This window comes from Miscanthus floridulus, chromosome 17 (assembly GCF_019320115.1).
Source record: "Miscanthus floridulus cultivar M001 chromosome 17, ASM1932011v1, whole genome shotgun sequence".
Classification (NCBI taxonomy): domain Eukaryota; kingdom Viridiplantae; phylum Streptophyta; class Magnoliopsida; order Poales; family Poaceae; genus Miscanthus; species Miscanthus floridulus.
Genome location: NC_089596.1, coordinates 96,107,220 through 96,126,890, shown reverse-complemented (window position 1 = coordinate 96,126,890; position 19,671 = coordinate 96,107,220). Strand labels below are relative to the sequence as shown.

The 19,671-nt window shown below is 40.8% G+C and overlaps 1 protein-coding gene across 1 annotated transcript in view; it reads left to right on the top strand.

Annotated features, from left to right (window-relative positions):
- The first annotated feature begins 2,860 nt into the window (after positions 1–2,860).
- The window catches only part of LOC136516032 (type IV inositol polyphosphate 5-phosphatase 3-like), a 78,308-nt gene continuing 61,497 nt past the window's right edge, over positions 2,861–19,671 (top strand). Inside the window, exons 1-8 of the mRNA XM_066509449.1 lie at positions 2,861–2,998; positions 3,740–3,839; positions 4,088–4,192; positions 4,680–4,734; positions 11,224–11,550; positions 12,017–12,201; positions 12,334–12,442; positions 12,512–12,653. Coding sequence (XP_066365546.1) covers positions 2,947–2,998; positions 3,740–3,839; positions 4,088–4,192; positions 4,680–4,734; positions 11,224–11,550; positions 12,017–12,201; positions 12,334–12,442; positions 12,512–12,653 — 1,075 coding nt within the window. The 5' untranslated portion in view covers positions 2,861–2,946. The remainder of the gene's footprint in view (positions 2,999–3,739; positions 3,840–4,087; positions 4,193–4,679; positions 4,735–11,223; positions 11,551–12,016; positions 12,202–12,333; positions 12,443–12,511; positions 12,654–19,671) is intronic.

Genomic DNA, 19,671 nt, shown 5'->3' with positions numbered 1-19,671 from the left:
GAGGGAGTAGCGCAATTAAACATGCAAAGCCAACACCGCACCTAGGTTCTGAATGAGAAGGATCTGAAGGATTATTGTCTACTTTGTGCCATGTTTGTTAACTTTTACTCTTGCTGACACTCGACACGAGATCTTAAGCAGAGTGTGCCTTTTTAATTTGATGGCAGCATGGGATCTTAAGTAGAGTTTGTTTTTTAATTCCAGTGGCGTCCATACTCATCAATTACTCAATCTAATAATCTACGTGCTATATCTTGATGAGTGCTTCCGCTGTAGTCTCTAATAGCACAAGTCTATTTGCTACTTTTGATGGGCTAGACGTCTCAAGTGCACGCAATGAAGCTCAATCTGCACCTTCCAATCAAGATTCTATGCAAGGAGTGAGGGGTGGGAGAAAGCGTAAGCAAAGTCATATTGGTTCTGCTATTGAGGATTTTGTGCAGTATAAAAAGATGCAAACAAGCAAAACTTTGGAAGCTCTCAATGAAAAGAAGAAACAAGATGAAGAATTTTCAGTCCACAAGTGTCTCGATAAAGTGGATGCAATGGAACTTACTGATGTGGAGAAGGCGTATGCTATGAATATCTTCAAATCTCAGATAGACAGAGAGGTATTCATGAAAATGAAAAACAAAAGTGCTCGCTTGATTTGGCTCAAACAACAGATTAGGTAATGCTTAGCTGCCACTGGATTAGTTTACTTTGGTATGTCTTAGCTGCTAATGCTTTTCCTTGTGCTTACTTGCAGTGCTATTAGTGGAGGCAATGTTGGTGGAGGCAATATTTGAATTGAGAAGAAAAACATAGCTACAGTCATTGTATGCAGGTATATTATTTAAATCTGCCCTTCTAATATCTGGGGTATATATGAACTGCAGTCATTAGTTTAGGTACTTCCATTTTTCTTAACTGCAGCTCGATTCTAGTCCTATGTTCTGTTTCAGTTCAGAGCAAGCAGCCTACTATTGTCCGTTCAACAATAGCTTATTCTGCACAACTGCACTTCTTTTTTTTTGTTCTGATCTGAATTCTTAACAGCAACAATGCCTTCCATTATCATTTATATACTACATATTAGTGTAGACTTATTTTAAACATATTTTTGCTGTTGCACAACGATGGCCAGGTGGTCAAAATGCACTTTTGGTCATCATTGTTGGAACAGATTAGTGTACACTTATTTTAGTATTGGTAAAGTTAGTAACTTAGTATGAAGTATAGCATTTCTCTTTTTTCCTGTTCCAGCAGTCTAGCCATGGTTGGTTTCCTGAAGCTATCCAGACAAGTAGTTGAACCAACTATTTTCACCCTGTTTTGTAGCAAGTTTGAACTGAATATTTCCACCCATACTAACAACACCTCACAAACATTGTGTTTTGTTTGTGGCACTTGTATGAATACAATGGAAGCAATAAGTCAATCCAAGATGTTAGATGGCACTTTGCTGTTTCAATCATATTTCTTTATTTTTCTTTTGAGAAAGCTAAACCGTCCTTTTTGTGTCTAGTGATTCATTATATCCTATAATCATTGAAATAAGCATGGTTCTTTTTTTTTTTTGTGAGAGAGCATGGTCACAATTGAGCTGCAAAATGAACTTGTTCTTGACCATCTTTCTCTGAGCTGCAAATGATAGTCATCAGCACATAGTCCAGGTGGACAGGCTCCCAGCTTGTCTGCAGGCTGCCTCTAGCAGAGCGAGTGCATCCATCCTCGCCCTAAGCACAAACTCCCAGCTTCTCAGATCATTGATTTTGATTTGTCTAGTTGTAAATTTGTGTAAGCTATTATACTTTTTCTTTGTGTTACTTGTAGAGGGATCGGTGGAAGCAATGCATGATATGAGAAAAGTGATGCAGACTTGCTCAACATTTGTGCTGTCTCTTGTCTGCAGTCAATCAATGCATGATCTGAGAATTGTCAGTCCATAGTGATCCTATTTTATTTTTCATTGCCTCATTAGGTATGTTGATGGAGATGATAGTAGGAAGGCCGTATATTAGCTTTGTTGGAAAAGATGATACTTGAGTAGAACTTCTATATGAATTTAACCTGTGGTGCTTTAATTTATTTATATTATGTTTTTTGCTATTTTGTGTATATATCTTTGTTGGAAAAGTGTGGTATAGTGATAATTTGTAGATCTGTACGTGTTTCTCTCGATTTCATGGGCCCAATGTGGCCCCCTCTCTGATTTGCCTCTGCGCGGGCTATTGAGTTGCATGCACCGATCAATTTAATCAAAAGTTTAAGCTGATAAAGAGAGGTGGACAATTCACTTATACCTCAACGTGGGCAAGGTTGGGGAGAAACGGGAGGGGTAGAGGCAGGGTGAAGATCGCTCAGGGTGGGGAGGGGCACCGTGGTGTGGAAGGAGGCACGTGCCCGGTGGAGAAGATAAGAGGGAAAATGGTAAAGTAAGTGAGGAAGAAAACAAGGAAAAATATAAAAAAAATAAAAAAACATATATTTCACCCTTTTCAACAACCAGAAAAAACTGTTTTACCAATCTCGTAAATCTAGAACCAAGAAAAAACTCTTTCATCAGAGAATGAAACTATAAATAGAACTATTTTGATTGAAAATGGAGCTCTATCAAATGAGCTCTCGGCTAGAGGTCTTTTTATAGAAACAGTAGGTGTTACCCTACTGAAAATTTTATTAAAACAGAAGGTAAGGACCAAACGGGCCTTAACTGAGCTAGCATATGTAGATCGTGCTTGCTCGGTTGGTAATCGCTCTTGGCATAATTCCAAGCACTTCGAGCTAGCAGTTTAGCTCATAAAAAGGTGCCCAAAAGGCCCAGAGCGGCCATCATCACCACTCACACCCCTCCTCGCGTGGTTTATTTTGGCGGGCCACTTCAGCTGTCTCGCTCCTCCTTCCTCTCTTAGTTCCGTCCATTGCTGCTCCAAGCTCGCCAAGACCACCCGGCCGGAGGTAGCCATGGCCTCTCTGGCAGCTTCCCCACGGGCGCCGCGCATGGCCGACCACGAAGGTTACTCATCGTCCCCTCTTCTCTTCCTCGTTCCTTTCATTCGCGCAAGCTGTTCCTATCGCAGTGTGTGACTGTGGTCGATCTGGTCTGAATCTGATCCGTGTTTACTCAAGCTTGATCTTGTCTGATTGTCTGAAGCAAAACGAGAGCAGATAAGACAACGCTACGTTGCCATGAAAGCTGTCTACTCTTGTCAGCTAGTAGTTTGGGCTCTAGCATTGCCTTGACTCCCTCAACCTTTTACGAGCAACAAGTAGACTATAGGAAAATCTCGTCTTGGTTGGTTCTTGAACGATCGATCGGTCATTTCTGTTTACTAGAGCCGGCCTCGAATCTTTTGGATTCATCTGGCATTTTTGGCTCCTGTACAACGGGACTCCCTTTTATCCTCCTCCATCTAATCCACCTTTTGAAGATCTAGAAAAAAAAATGTAGGCTAATTTTTTCCTGCAATATAAGTAGGTGGGAATCTTGCACCCTAAATTGTTCGGGAAAAAGAACCGTATACATCACGTACGTCGTATCATATCTATGGAGGAGAATTCACTGTTTTCAGAGTATAGGACAATTCACTTTGAAGATGTGGCGAAACGACGTGAGGTTCAAAATCTCCTGATAAAGAGGGTGGAGATTCGAGTGCTCGTTCAATTGCTTCTTTAAGGCTTTATCATTGTGGTCGTCGTTCATTGTTCTGCATGCCGCCCTGTATATGCTAATGCAGTCTACTACTTTGCCTCACAGTCACAGATAGAGATACTCAAATGAAGGCTGCACCATGCAGGCTTAGAAGGCAGAAATCGGAGATCCTTCGTGCTCAGTATGTTGACGTTAGAGAACTCAGGTACAGGGTACAGCCATACAGATTCAGTATACTGTTACTCTGTTAGCATTTCTTCTCTCAGCATTTCTTTGGACTGAAATGACATTCCTGCTGCTCACTTACTCCTGATACAGTGACAACATTCAGTAGCAGTAATCGAACTCAGCTGCTACTTGGCTGAAATATATAAAAAAAACATGCTACTTCTTCAGTAGTTTGTAATTTGGAGCAATGTTCTGTCATCTAATCTGCAAATTTTTAACACGCAGGATCTGTGCAGGAACATGGAATGTTGGAAGCATATGTCCACCCAGTGACTTGGATATTCAAGAATGGTTGGATATAGATGAACCAGCTGATATTTATGTTCTTGGGTAATTTTTTCTCTCAAAGAAACCTTTTCCAGGTGGGCCAAACCTGCTGTCGAGTTCTAAAGGGGGAAAAATCAATAATGTAAACCTTCTTTTTCATTTTTTTAGATAAACATTCTTTTTCATAATTTGGAAGAAAATGATCTGGGATACATACTTGTGCTAAATGATACCAAAATCTGGTGTACTGGATTTAATCTTGGGAAACAACTAAAACTATTTGGGAAACATGGACTGGGAACTTGTTATATTTGGAATTCATTTAGCAATCACATGCAGCTGGACAAGTATATTAAAGGTGGCAGTTATCCAAGTAAGCAAGCTGTTATTCATATTATCATATATTGTAGGCCCACGTGCTATCTGGCTATGAAATGTTGCAGTACTTTTTTTAAGCAACATTAAAATGATGCAGTACTGCTGCAATTACTTATATTTCTTATAAAAATAAAACGTTTCATTTACCATGAAAACTACTGCTATCTTTCAGATTTCAAGAGATTATCCCACTAGAAAAAGGGTATATGATTGGAACTGAAGACACTGTTAGAAATTTAGGTATTTTCATTATCAGTTTAATCAAGAAAATTAACATCAGTAGGTTCGTGACGGCATATATGTGCATGTGTATATCTCTAACGAACGCTACAGCATGCAGAGATGACGTACAGATAAATACAGTAAAAGCGAAGATTACAGTAATCAGAAAGATTAGACTGTACCCAGCGGAGGGTCCCATGCCGAGGGCATCGGAGGCTCCATTCGCACTAGTCAACATAGTGCGTTGCTCAAAGTCGCGGACCACAGTCGGTGCAGGACGATGTTCGCAGTGCAGTCCCACGAACGGATCACCAGGAAGAAGACGACTTGCTGTTCCATAGACAATCACCAGGAAAAAGACAGGTTCCAAGAGCGATCACCACCAGGAAGAGATGAGCAATCGCGGATCGCTCCCCAAAAACCTAATCGCCGCACACCCCGTGCAAGGTTCTCAAGCGGACGAGGGTTCCGGAGGCAACTGCTCTCCCGCTGCTCCGTGCGCGCAGAGGTACGGGACGGGAAAGCCAGAAGGCTGCTGAGATGTGGTTTCTCTCGGGAGCGGTTGCAGAAGACTCAGATCTAGACTGACGGAGGACTCAGATATATGGGTGCGACGGGAAGGGTGAGGGGCAGTGGAGAATCCCAGGAGACGGAGAATCGGAAGCAGAAAGGACGGTACTTGACGCAATCAGTTCGCCTCCACCATCAAAGGGAGTAACTCCCGTGATTATGTGGATTAAGTGGCAAAAGACTAGCCACGCCCACCCGCTGCCTGCCTGCCTCGCCATGGCCCGGCCCGGCCGGCGGCGGCGTGCGCGGGCGCGTGTGGTACGCCTTTGTCCTTTTCTCAGCTTAATTTAGATGAATAATTTTCAACCATATAAGCTGAGTCAACGTTCAATCAAAATCCCGTATTGTATTAAATCATACAACGCTTAATGTTACGTACCATAGAGTTTTATTTGAATTATTAAATATTATATAGGCCAAGCCCATATTATATCCAACAATCCCCACCAAACTCTAGGGTTTGTAACAAAATAGTCTTAGAACCACATTTCTTTTATATACTAGTGTTTCGATGGAGACTGTTAAGTTGAACATACATCTAGAGTAATAGTTTCACTCAGTCACAACTGAACAATAGACTAAGCCTTGAATTGCCAGTTTTGTGTGAGGTGAATGTCACTAAAGTCCTTAGCTGATACTTGGCTGCACAAGACATCCCCTCTATTTGAAGCATATAAGTCATACTCCAGTGCCTTTCATGAGTATTTAGAGATCACTCAAATCTCATAGACTATGACCAGCAGCCTGACTCATATAGGTGTGCTCCTTAAAAGATATTCTGTAGGACAACATCTTTACTTTAGCAAGCCACTTGAAACACATTAAGGCAAAAATCAACCTACCTTACAGATAGGAAAGATATGCATCAGAAATAAGTCTTACTAAGGATCTTTCCTCACAATTTACTACTAGCTTGTTTTACCATTCTACTTCACGGGATCTCCGATCACATAGAACAGGTTACCACTATAGTAAATTTCAAGTGGGTCTCAAACCCATCTTTCTCGATGCACTTTCTATCACATTACGTGACAGACCCTTAGTGAACTGATCTGTCAGATTGTTAGACGTGTGAACATAGTCCAACGCTATTACTCTGGAGTTTCTTAATTTTCTGATAGATTTTAATCGTCTCTTAACATGACTTGTGGACTTTATGTTGTCCTTAGAACTGTTAACCTTTGTAATCACAGTCTGGTTATCGCAGTTCATAGAAATAGTCGGTATGGGGTTTTCAACAACCGGTAAATTCATAAGGAGATCACGAAGCCACTCGGCCTTAGAGCCAGCAGTGTCTAATGCTGTGAGTTCTGCTTTCATTGTAGACTTCGTTAAGATAGTTTGCTTGCAAGACTTCTAGGAAACAATGCCACCTCTAAGCGAAAACACATATCGACTTGTGGCATAAAGCTCATCAGCATCAGAGATCCAGTTCGCATCACAATAGCCTTCCAACACTTTGGATGTCCGGTATAACGAATACCGTAGCTCATGGTGCCTTTTAGATAGCGCATCACTTTCTCAAGAGCGCACCAGTGATCATCTCCCGGGTTTGACACAAACCGGCTCAACTTGCACACAATAAAAGAGATGTCAGGCCTTGTTGTACTAGCAAGATACATGAGCGAACCAATGATCTGGAAATATCTCAACTGATCCCTTGCTATTATCTGATTTTTCCTCAATAGCACACTAGGGTCATAAGGTGTAGGAGCAGGTGCACAGTCACTAAACCCAAAATGACTCAGCACTTTTCCACATAGTGGGATTGTAACAGAGTTACCCCACCATCACCTTCTCTCAAAAGCTTGATATTAAGAATAACATCAGCCTCTCCCAAATCTTTTATCTCAAAATTATTAGTTAAAAATTCCTTTACCTCCTTGATCACTTTGAGGCTGGATCCAAAGATCAGTATGTCATCAACATATAAGCACAAAATGACTTCTTCACCCCCATCATACCGATAGTACACACATTTGTCAGCTTCATTCACAACAAAGCCAACAGATGTTAAAGTTCTGTCGAACTTCTCATGCCACTTCTTAGGAGCTTGTTTCAGGCCATATAATGACTTTAATAATTTACACACCTTGCCTTCTTGACCATTTACTACAAACCCATCCGGCTGATCCATATAGATCTCCTCCTCCAACTCTCCATTTAGGAAAGCTGTCTTAACGTCCATTTGATAAACGATAAGACCATAAGAGACTGCCAGAGAAAGCAAAACTCGAATTGTGGTCAATCGGGCAACCAGTGGATAAGTATCAAAGAAATCCTCACCTTTCTTTTGAGTATAACCCTTATCCACAAGCCTTGCCTTGTACCTCTCGACAGTACCATCAGGCCTAAGCTTTTTCTTGAACACCCATTTGCACCCTATAGGCTTGCACCCATAGGGACGATCGACAATTTCCCAAGTTCCATTAGACATAACAGAATCCATCTCACTCCGTACTGCTTCCTTCCATAAGTCATCATCAGAAGAGGAATATGCCTCTTCAATGGTCGTTGGTGTGTCATCCACAAGGTATACAATATAGTCATCATCAAAAGACTTTGCAGTCCTCTGTCTCTTACTTTTTCTTGTGACTATAGTGTCATCCTCCTCAGGATTTTACATATAGGGTTCCTCAGTTTGTTCTATCGGAATAAAATTTTCATGCTCATGGGGAATTATAAATTCATGACTAGTCGTGCTAGGTATATTTTTCATGGGAAACTCATTCTAAAAAATGTAGCGTCTCTAGATTCCATGATTGTATCAACAGCCATCTCAGGAATACTAGAATTTATAATTAAAAATCTATAACCCACGTTGTGAATAGCATAACCAAGAAAGACACAATCAATAGTCTTTGGTCCAAGCTTTCGCTTTTTGTTTATTGGCATATTCACCTTTGCCAAACAACCCCAAGTTCGTAGGTAAGAGAGATTTAATCTCTTCTTCTCCCATTCCTCGAATGGTGTAATTTCTTTGTTCTTTGTGGGCACTCTATTCAGGACATGACATGCTGTCAATGTAGCCTCACCCCACCATTCCTTAGATAGTCCTGCAGTCTCTAACATGGCATTTACCAAATCAGTTAGAGTATGGTTCTTTCTCTCTGCAATCACATTAGATTGTGGTGAGTATGGTGGCGTCCTCTCATGAATAATTCCATGCACCACGCAAAACTCAGAAAATTCATTTGAGAAATATTCTCCCCCGCGATTGGACCGTAAACGCTTGATTTTCTTCTCAAGTTGATTTTCTACCTTAGCTTTATAGACTTTAAAATAATGCAATGCTTCATCTTTAGTTTTTAATAAATATACGTAGCAAAATCTAGTACAATCATCTATAAATGTCATGAAGTATCGTCTACCGCCTTTAATCAATTCGCCATTCATTTCACATAAATCAGAATGAACGAGTTCTAATGGTGCCAAGTTCCTCGCCTCAGCAGCCTTGTGAGGCTTGCGCGGTTGCTTCGATTGCACACACCTAGAACTTAGAATCTTTGACTAAGTTAAATTTCAGGATTAAATTCAGATTTGCAAGCCACGTGAGACAACCAAAATTAATGTGACAAAGTCGTGAATGCCATATATTCGACTCATCTGAAACATTAACATTGTTCACCACTTTATTACACACATCATCAATCAAAGATAAGCGGAACAAGCCTCCATAATCATAACCTTTTCCAACAAATGTTCCATGTCTTGACACAACACACTTATTGGAATCAAGCACAATTTTAAAGCCATCACGACACATTTGAGAAGCGCTAACAAGATTCTTCTTGATGGAGGGGACATGCTGCACATTCTTTAATAGCACTATCTTTCCTGAAGTAAACTTCAGAACGACCATACCAGCACCAAGAACACACGCATGCGAACCGTTTCCTATCAGCAAGGCTCTAGTCCTGTCGGCCTGATAGGAAGTAAACAAAGAAACATCAGCACACACATGAATATTAGCACCGCTATCCATCCACCACTCAGGTGAAAGACAAACTAAAAGAACAAAAGGGAATAAATTACCATACCCAGATGTTCCTCTAGTCTCGCTAATCACCACATTTGCTGATTTCTTTTCTTGCTTATATTTACGGTCTGGGCACGCACTTGCCCAATGCTCATCACTCCCGTAAATAAAGCAACCTCCACCTTTCTTGTTGTTTTTCTTCTTGAACTATGCAGTTTGCTTAGGTTTTGCATTGTTGTTCTCTTGCATGTTCTTCTTCTTTTTATTATGAGATGCAAATAAGTTTTTCTTCTGCACCATATTGGCGGTGGAAGACTCAACTCCTTTTCCATGGTTGTCTTTTGCTCTCGCACTCTCCTCAACATCAAGAGATCCAATAAGCTCAGCCACGCTAAACTCTTGTCTCTTGTGTTTTAGAGAAGTAGCAAAGTCCCTCCAAGAAGGTGGCAGCTTAGCGATTATACCGTCGGCCACAAACTTGTCGGGCAACAAACATGGAAAATATTCTAGTTCCTTTGCTAGCGCCTGTATCTCATGAGCTTGTTCGACCACAGAACGGTTTTCAACCATTTTGTAGTCATACAACTACTCCATAAGGTACAGCTCACTGCTAGCATCAGAAACTCCAAACTTTGCCTCAAGAGCATCCCATAACTCTTTGCCTGATCTGAAAGATATGTAGTTTTTCTCATACTTGGGATGAAGTGCACTGATCACGGCGCCTCGAAATAGGTTATCGGTAGCCAAGAACTTTTTCTCCTCCTCAGGAGTAAACTGTTCAGGCTTCCCCTGTGTGGCGTGATAGCAGTTCATTGTAGTCAACCACAATACCATCTTGGCATGCCATATCATGAAATTCTTATCATCAAAACTATTTGGCTTCAAAGCAGCAGCAAAACCACTGACAAAAAATTGCCTAACATTAGGTTTTTGGATTGTTAGAAGTTTAGGCACTTTCATTATAAGTTTAATCTAGAAAATTAACATCAGTAGGTTCATGACGGCATATATGTGCATGTGTATATCTCTAATGAACGCTACAACATGCAGAGATGACATACAGATAAATACAGTAAAAGCGAAGATTACAGTAATCAGAAAGAATAGACTGTACCTAGCGGAAGGTCCCATGCTGAGGGCATCGGAGGCTCCATTCACACTAGTCGACATAGTGCATTGCTAGAAGTCGCGGACCACAGTCGGTGCAAGATGATGTTCACAGTGCAGTCCCACGAACGGATCACCAGGAAGAAGATGCCTTATTGTTCCATAGACAATCACCGGGAAGAAGACGGGTTCCAAAAGTGATCACCACCAGGAAGAGATGAGCAATCGCGGATCACTCCCCAAAAACCTAATCGCCACACACCCCGTGCAAGGTTCTCAAGTGGGCAAGGGTTTCGGAGGCACCTGCTATCCCGCTGCTCCGTGCGCGCAGAGGTAAGGGACGGGGAAGCCAGAAGGCTGCTGAGATGTGGTTTCTCTCGGGAGCGGTTGCGGAAGACTCAGATCTGGACTGACGAAGGACTCGGATATATGGGTGCGACGGGAAGGGAGAGGGGCAGCAGAGAATCCTAGGAGACAGAAAATCGGAAGCGGAAAGGACGGTAACTGACGCAATCAGTTCACCTCCACCATCAAAGGGAGTAACTCCCGTGATTATGTGGATTAAGTGGCAAAAGACTGGCCACACCCGCTCGCCGCCTGCCACGGTCATGGCCCGCGCCCACGGCCCGGCCGGCGGCGGCAGCGGCGCGCGCGCGTGTGGCACACCTTTGTCCTTTTCTCAGCTTCTCAATTTAGATGAATAATTTCCAACCATATAAGCTGAGTTAACATTCAGTCAAAATCCCGTATGGTATTAAACCATACAACGCTTAATGTTACATACCATAGAGTTTTATTTGAATTATTAAATATTATATGGGCCAAGCCCATATTATAGCCAACAGACACTCGTCCAGTTGCAATATGGGAGCATATCATCCATGAAACTTTGAATAAGTGTTCGGATAAATCAAAGTTCAAATGCCATAGTGACTCTCCTCCACTAAGAAGGTTTAATCCATCAGATTGTGTTCTTGCAATGGACAATGAATTGCATAATGAATCCAACAATGACAGTGACAGGGAGCTTCATCTGTTGCACAATGCAAAATCATCCAATTCAGCTCGCCATCTTCAGCCATTGGATTTAGCCTTTGGTGTTAACAATTGTAATGGGATTAAAAGAAAAAGACTGCAGTATGTCCGGGTAATAAGCAAGCAAATGGTAGGAGTATTTCTTTCGGTATGGGTTCGGAGAAGCCTGCAGAAGCACATTCAGAATTTGAGAGTGTCAATTGTAGGTGTAGGTACAAGGGGTTTTATTGGTAACAAAGCAAGTGCCAAATTTTGTCTTTTATTATTACTCATGAAGCTTTATATTACAACAATAATTGTCTCATACTTGGAATCCTAAAATGTTGCTTGTCGCATTGTCCACAATGATTTTAATATATTTCTCCTGAGAACTGGAGTTGAAAAATGCATGTTTGATACTACCATACTTTCAAGAATAGTGAAAAGAGAAAGTTGAGTTTTGTTTCAAGAGAGACAGTTTATCATTTTAAAATATTTTATTTCCTTAAATGTTAACATGTAGCTTCTTACTATTGTATTCATCATGGACATACTTCTTTAGATTTGTTTGTCTAAATAAATCACATGCTAAGATTTGTTCCTTCAATATGCTTCAGGGATCAATATCAGTCAGCTTGACTATACATGAAACTCATTTTTGCTTTGTAAGTTGCCACCTGGCCTCTGGTGAAAAAAATGGCAATGAACTAAAGAGAAACACAAATGTTGAAGAAATCCATAGAAGGACAGTTTTTAACTCAGTTCATATGGTAGGCGTGCCCAGAAGAATACATGACCATGAGTGAGTTAATCCATTCTTTCAAAAAAATGAGTGAGTTAATCCGTGTCTTTAGTACTTTGCGCTATGCTCCAATATGCACTGAATCAACTATTTCCATGGCTTCTATATTAAATGCGCTCTTAAATTTTTCAGAAGGATTATATTGTTAGGGGATCTCAACTATCGGCTCAATTTATCATATGAGACGACACATGAACTTATCTCCAAACAGGATTGGGATGGATTGTTAAAGATGGATCAGGTAATTTAGATATCCTAATACATCTATTACTTGCACAGAGTTTCCAGCTCATGCTTCTTTCTGTAATAGCTGAAAAAAGAACTAGGGAAAGGGTGCACATTTGACGGTTGGGTTGAAGGACCTATCATCTTCCCCACAACATATAAATATGAGTTTAACTCAGAAAAATATGTAAGTGATGAAACGAAATCCGGGAGAAGAACACCTGCATGCTATGCTCCATCTTTTGTTCATGAGATTCATTGTCATTCTACTAGACATCAAACTTGAGGGTATGTATACAGTGTTGGGATTTGTAGTACCTCTAGGTGCAGATCAGTGGGTAAACTTGACTTAGATATAGAATTTGAAGATGATGTACCTTATCTCGAGTCTCCAGTCGTGGCCATGGCGCCGGCGACGAAGTAGCTGAAAGGTTCTAATGGCTAGAGGGGGGGTGAATAGCCTATTAAAAATTTCTACAACAACACTTAGCAAATCGGTTAGACAAATATGAGGCAAAACGAGTGTTGCGCTAGCCTACTAAAAATGCAAGCCACCTACCACAATTCTAGTTTCTATAGTCTCTATCCACACAATGGTTATGTCACTATACTAAGTTAGTATGATCTCAAATGCTAACTAAAGAGCCACACTAACCAAACTAACAAGCTCTCACGACTAGCTACACTAAAGAGCTTGACAACTAGTTTGTGGTATTGTAAAGAGAGAGAGCGAGATGGTTATACCGCCAAGTCGAGAAATGAACCAATCAATCACAAGAATGCATACTAATGAAGACCAATCACCTCAGAATCAAATGATCACACAATGATTTTTTACCGAGGTTCACTTGCTTACCAGCAAGCTAGTCCTCGTTGTGGCGATTCACTCACTTGGAGGTTCATGCGCTAATTGACATCACACATCAAACCCTCAATAGGGTGCCACACAACCAACACAAGATGAGGATCATACAAGCCACGAGCAATTTACTAAAGTATATTTTGACTCTCCACCGGGGAAAGGTCAAGAACCCCTCACAATCACCACGATCAAAGCCGAAGACAATCACCAACCTCCGCTCGACGACCCACGCTGCTCCAAGCCATCTAGGTGGCGGCAACCACCAAGAGTAACAAGAGAATCCCGCAGTAAAACACGAACACCAAGTGCCTCTAGATGCAAACACTCAAGCAATGCACTTGGATTCACTCCCAATCTCACAAAGATGATGAATCAATGATGGAGATGAGTGGGAGGGCTTTGGCTAAGCTCACAAGAGGGCTATGTCAATACAAATAGCCAAGAGAGTGAGCTAGAGCTGGCCAAATGATATTTATAGACACCCCTAAACAATAGAGCCGTTGGCTCAATTATTGGGCTGACTGCGGGACGACCGGACGCGTCCGGTGTGGCGACTGAACGCATCCAGTCACTGCTTGACCGCCACGTGTCCTATTTAAATTGTTTAGCCATTCGCTCCCAATGGCTAATACTACATGATCGGACGCGTTGTTAAAAACAACCGGACACGGGAGACGTAGCGTCCAGTCGAGTCTAGAGAGCTCCCAGAGCCGCTCTAGGCCAACCGGAAGCATCCAGTCACACCGGACCAGACGCTCCTAGCGTTTGATCAATTATAGCTGAAAACCCGAGACTTGCTGGATCACATCGGACACGTCTGGTGTGGCGACCGGATGCGTCCGGTCGCTGCGTCTGGTCAAGTCCAGAGAGCTCCTAGAGCCGCTCAACTGTGACCGGACGCGTCTGGTGTGGCCGACTGGACGCGTCTGGTGCGTCCGGTCCTCTCTGGACCAACACCCGTGCTCCACATCACCTCAACCAGATGCTCAACAGTGATTGCTCATCGTCCGGTCACTGCTACGACCTAGAGTCCGGTCAACTCTACCGTGCCTGGCCAGAATACCGAACATGTCCGGTATGGAAATCGGACGCGTCCAGTCATGTCGGGAAGATACCGGATGCGTCCGGTCACCCCGTGACCAGCGTGTTCAACTCCTTTTCTACTCTATCTTCTTTACCCTTCCTCAAATGTGCCAACCACCAAGTGTGTCACCTTGTGCACATGTGTTAGCATATTTTCACAAATGTTTTCAAGGGTGTTAGCACTCCACTAGATCCTAAATGCATATGCAATGAGTTAGAACATCTAGTGGAACTTTGATAACCACATTTTGACACAAGTTTCACCCCTCTTAATAGTATGGCTATCGATCCTAAATATGATCACACTCACTAAGTGTCTCGATCACTAAAACAAAAAAGCTCTTATCAAGTTTTACCTATCTTGAGCTTTTTGTTTTTCTTTCTTATTTTCCAAGTCCAAGCATTTGATCATCACCATGCCATCACCATCATCATATCATGATCTTCATTTGCTTCATCACTTGGAGTAGTGCTACCTATCTCATAATTACTTTGATAAACTAGGTTAGCACTTAGGGTTTCATCAATTCACCAAAACCAAACTAGAGCTTTCAATCTCCCCCTTTTTGGTAATTGATGACAACCCTTTCACAAAGATATGAATTGAAATTCAATTGAATCCATGTTGCTTGTCCAAGCATATTTACCATGTGTAAAAGAATATGGACAAGTTTTATGAACCCCAAATGGTAGCAATTGCTCCCCTACATATGTGCTAAGAGTTTGGATTGTAGCTTGCACATATGCTTAGATAGGAAATATAGGAGATAATGTCTACCAAATGATGCTAAGGTATAAAGATGGACCTTTGAAGCGTGATACCAATCGGAGTGCACCAATATACCATCCTTAGCACCATTAGTAACTAGATATACACAAAAAACTAGAATACCCCATGAGATCATCATTAGAAGTAAGGCTCTAGTTTTCATAATATGAGCATGAGTCTAGTTACTTAACCTATGCATGCTAGTTTTTCATTTTATCATTCAAACCTACAACTAGCATACACCACACAAGCATGGGTATTGAAATTTAAAACTTGTGCCATGCAAGCAAACATATGAAATGCACATTCAAATGCATCAATCAAATTTATGAGTTTGCCCCCACTACTAGAGTGCTTAAAATTTTAATTGATCTCCTTTCTTTGTCATATCTCTCCCCCTATGTCAAGTTTCCCCCTATCACTTATATCTTTGTTATCTTTTCACTATCCTTGTACAATATTCCCCCCCCCCTTTGTCATCAATGACTGCAAAGGTTTAAAATATAGATAGGTTGAGATTTATCAAAGTCAATCAATGGGGTGAGGATCATTTTCCCAAATATGGTTCAATCTAGAATACTTGCCAAAGACATTTAACTCGGTTTGATCTAAGGACAAGCTTCTTCACACCTCTAAATAAGGGTTATCTTATACCATGTTGAGTTAAACACTTATAGCTCATTTTCTAGATCAAACACTAGGTTTACAAGCCCACAAATATGTCATATGCTACCACTAGACCAAATTAAGCATAGAAGCAATAGTGGTACCATACAAGCATCAAAATCATTTGATTTTCATGAATGAGCCTATCAAATGGTAAAGATGACTAGATGCACTAAACATGTCCTTAGCAAGAATGTATGCCATGCCAATCAACTTTTACCTTGGATTGCTCGAAGAAGAGACATGTCATATAAGTGGGGAGGTGCACCAACACATATTTGAGAAATCTAATATGTTCAACTTATTCCTTAGCTTGTAAAACATTTTCTCATCTAATGTCTTGGTGAATATATCGGCAAGTTTATCTTCGGTACCTACACTCTCAATGCAAATGTCCCCTTTTTGTTGGTGATCTCTTATGAAATAGTGGCGGACATCAATGTGCTTTGTTCTTGCATGTTGAACCGGATTGTTGGTTAACTTGATTGCACTCTCATTGTCACATAGCAATGACACTTTTTTGAACTTGATTCCAAAGTCATTTAAGGTGGCCTTCATCCAAAGTATTTGTGCACAACAACTACCGGCGGATATGTATTCGGCTTCAGTGGTTGATAATGTAATACTATTTTGCTTCTTTGATGACCACAAAACAAGGGATCTTCCCAACAATTGACATATGCCCGAGGTGCTCTTCCTTTCAACCTTGCATCCCGCAAAATCCGAGTCAGAGTAACCAACTAGCTCAAACTTTGCTCCTTTGGGATACCACAAATCAATATTTTGTGTATGCTTCAATTACCTCAATATTCTCTTTGTAGCCTTCAAATGACTTTCTCTTGGTGAGGCTTGAAATCTTGCACACATGCATACACTAAACATGACATCCAGCCTTAATGCGGTCACATAGAGTAGGCTTCCAATCATAGATCGATATTTTTTGATCCACCATATTACCACTTGCATCACTATCCAAGTTGCCATTTGTTCCTATTGGTGTACTAATAGCTTTGCTATCACTCATGCCAAACTTCTTGTGAAGTTATTCATTTTTTAATGCATAGCATTCACTCAATCAACATCCTTCAATGCTTCATCTATCTTCTTTGGTTCAATGGATGACACAAATGAGAAATACTAACAAAATAAAGCTAATCTTGATCTAGTTTATACACCTCTAGAAATATCACCAATGATAGTGTCCAATAGATGATCTCTAGCAATATTTATTGGTTGGAGTATTGAAACTTGATTGCTTGCACTTGCTTGATCATTGGGTTGAGATGATGTCTAGCCACTTGATTTTGTTCATTGTCATGAGAGCCATTTGTGCTAGCTTGATTTGTATCATTTTGCACATTTGAGTTAGAGAGCACTTGCACTTGGTCATCTTCATCATCATTCACTTGCTTAGGCCTCAATTCACCAATATCCATGTTCTTCTTGTCATTTGAAAGTTGAATGCCTCTAACATCTTCCAAGTTCTCATTCTCTTCGTGTGAACCCTTGGTTTCATCAAATTCAACATCATGAACTTTCTCAAGAGTACCACTTTCCAAATTCCAAACTCTATATGCTTTGCTAGTAGTTGAGTATCCAAGTAGGAATCCTTCATCACATTTCTTGTCAAACTTCCCCAATCTAGTGGCTTTCTTCAAGATATAGCATTTGCAACCAAAGACCCGAAAATATGCAATGTTGGGCTTTCTACCATTCAAGAGCTCATATGGTGTCTTCTCTTTCAATAGGTGACAATAGAGGCGGTTGCTACAATAGCAAGCCATGTTAATAGCTTCGGCCCAAAAAGATTGACTCACATTGTACTCACTAAGCATAGACCTTGCCATATCAATGAGTGTTCTATTCTTCCTCTCAACAAGGTCATTTGATTATGGAGTGTACTTGGCCAAGAATTGATGTCTAATTCCAAATTCATCACACAACTCATCAATTCTAGTGTTCTTGAACTCACTACCATTGTCACTTCTAACTCTCTTGATGGTTGTTTCAAACTCATTGTGAATGCCCTTGACAAATGATTTGAATGTTGCAAACACATCACTTTTGTCCACTAGAAAGAATACCCAAGTGTATCTAGTATAATCATCCACTATCACAAAGCCATATTTGTTTCCTCCGATGCAAGTGTATTGTGTTGGCCCAAATAAATCCATGTGCAACAACTCAAATGCTTTACTAGTGCTTATCATGTTTTCTTAGGATGGGTGTTTCCAATTTGTTTGCCAGCTTGACAAGAGCTACAAAGCTTATCCTTCTCAAACACATCTTTCAAGCCTTTAACCAAGTCATGCTTAACTAATCTATTCAGTTGTTTTATTCCAACATGACCAAGCCTTCTATGCCATAACCAACCCATGCTAGACTTAGTGAACAAACATATAGATAGTTGAGCTTTACTAGCATTGAAATCAACTAAGTATAGATTCTCATATCTAAAGCCCTTGAAGATCAAGTTAGAGCCATCTACACTTATGATCTCTACATCATCTACTCCAAATATGCATTTGAATCCAAGATCACATAATTGAGCCACGGATAGCAAATTGAAGTTCAAGCTCTCTACTAGCAACACATTGGATATGCTTATGTCATTGGATATTGCAATATTACCGAGCCCCTTGACCTTGCCTTTGCCATTGTCACCAAATGTAATACTATCATAACCATCATTGCCATTGGTGTTGATTGAGTTGAACATTCTTGCATCACCGGTCATGTGTTGAGTGCACCCACTATCAAGAACCCAATGCCTTCCTCTAGCTTTGTAATTGACCTATAAAAGAAGATCAATTCTTTTTAGGTACCCAAACTTGCTTGGGTCCTTGAAGGTTAGTGACCAAGCTCTTTGGCACCCAAATAGCTTTCTTCTTTGAGCCCATCCATGGTGTACCAATAAACTTAGCCTTTACACCATTTGCACCCTTGGTAAGCACATAGAAAGAATTAATCTTAATTGAGGATACATTAGCATTTTTGCTCTTGTTCTTGCACTCATGCTCTTTATGACCAACTTGCTTGCAACTAGTGCAAAACCGACCATTATTCTTTACAAAACTAGTCTTGTGAGGAGCAAAGGCTGCCTTGTCTTTCTTAGGGGTATAGCACAATCCCTCTTTGTAGAGAGAAGCTCTTTGGCTACCTAAGCACATAAGCAAGCGGTCCTCACCACCATAGGCCTTAGCCAAGGTGTGAGTTAGCTTATTGACCTCCTTCTTGAGGGTCTCATTCTCAACCATTAGTGAGGCATCATAAGTGAAACCATCACTACTAGATGAGGTAGAAGTAGAAGTGCTACAAGAAGGGTTAGTAAGAGCAACAATGATAGACTTATAGAATGATTCATCAATTATATCACAAGTTAAGCCTACATCACATGTCTCAACATGCTTCTTCTCATTATGTTCATTAACCAAAGAGGAATGAGCTTTTTCAAGCTTCTTGTGAGCCTTGCTAAGCTTCTCATAGGCTTCCTCTAGCCTCTCATGAGATGCATTGAGCTCATCAAGGGCTTGCTTAAGAGCTTTTATTTCCTTATGCAAGCTTTTGCATTTCCTTCTCTTAATGTCAAAGTGTTCTTTAGCATCATCTAGCATGTCAAGTAGTTCATCTTTAGTTGGTTCATCATTATCACTATCACTTTCATTTTCATTATCATGTTCCTCATCACTTCTATCATCACAAGTTTGTACCTTAGTGGCCTTAGCCATGAAGCATGATGGAGTGTCGAAGAGAGAAGGCTTCTCATTTATAGCAATGCTTGCAAGTGCCTTCTTCTTGGTGGTCTTGTCATCATCACTATCATCATCATCACTTGAGGAAGCATCACTATCCCAAGTGACCACAT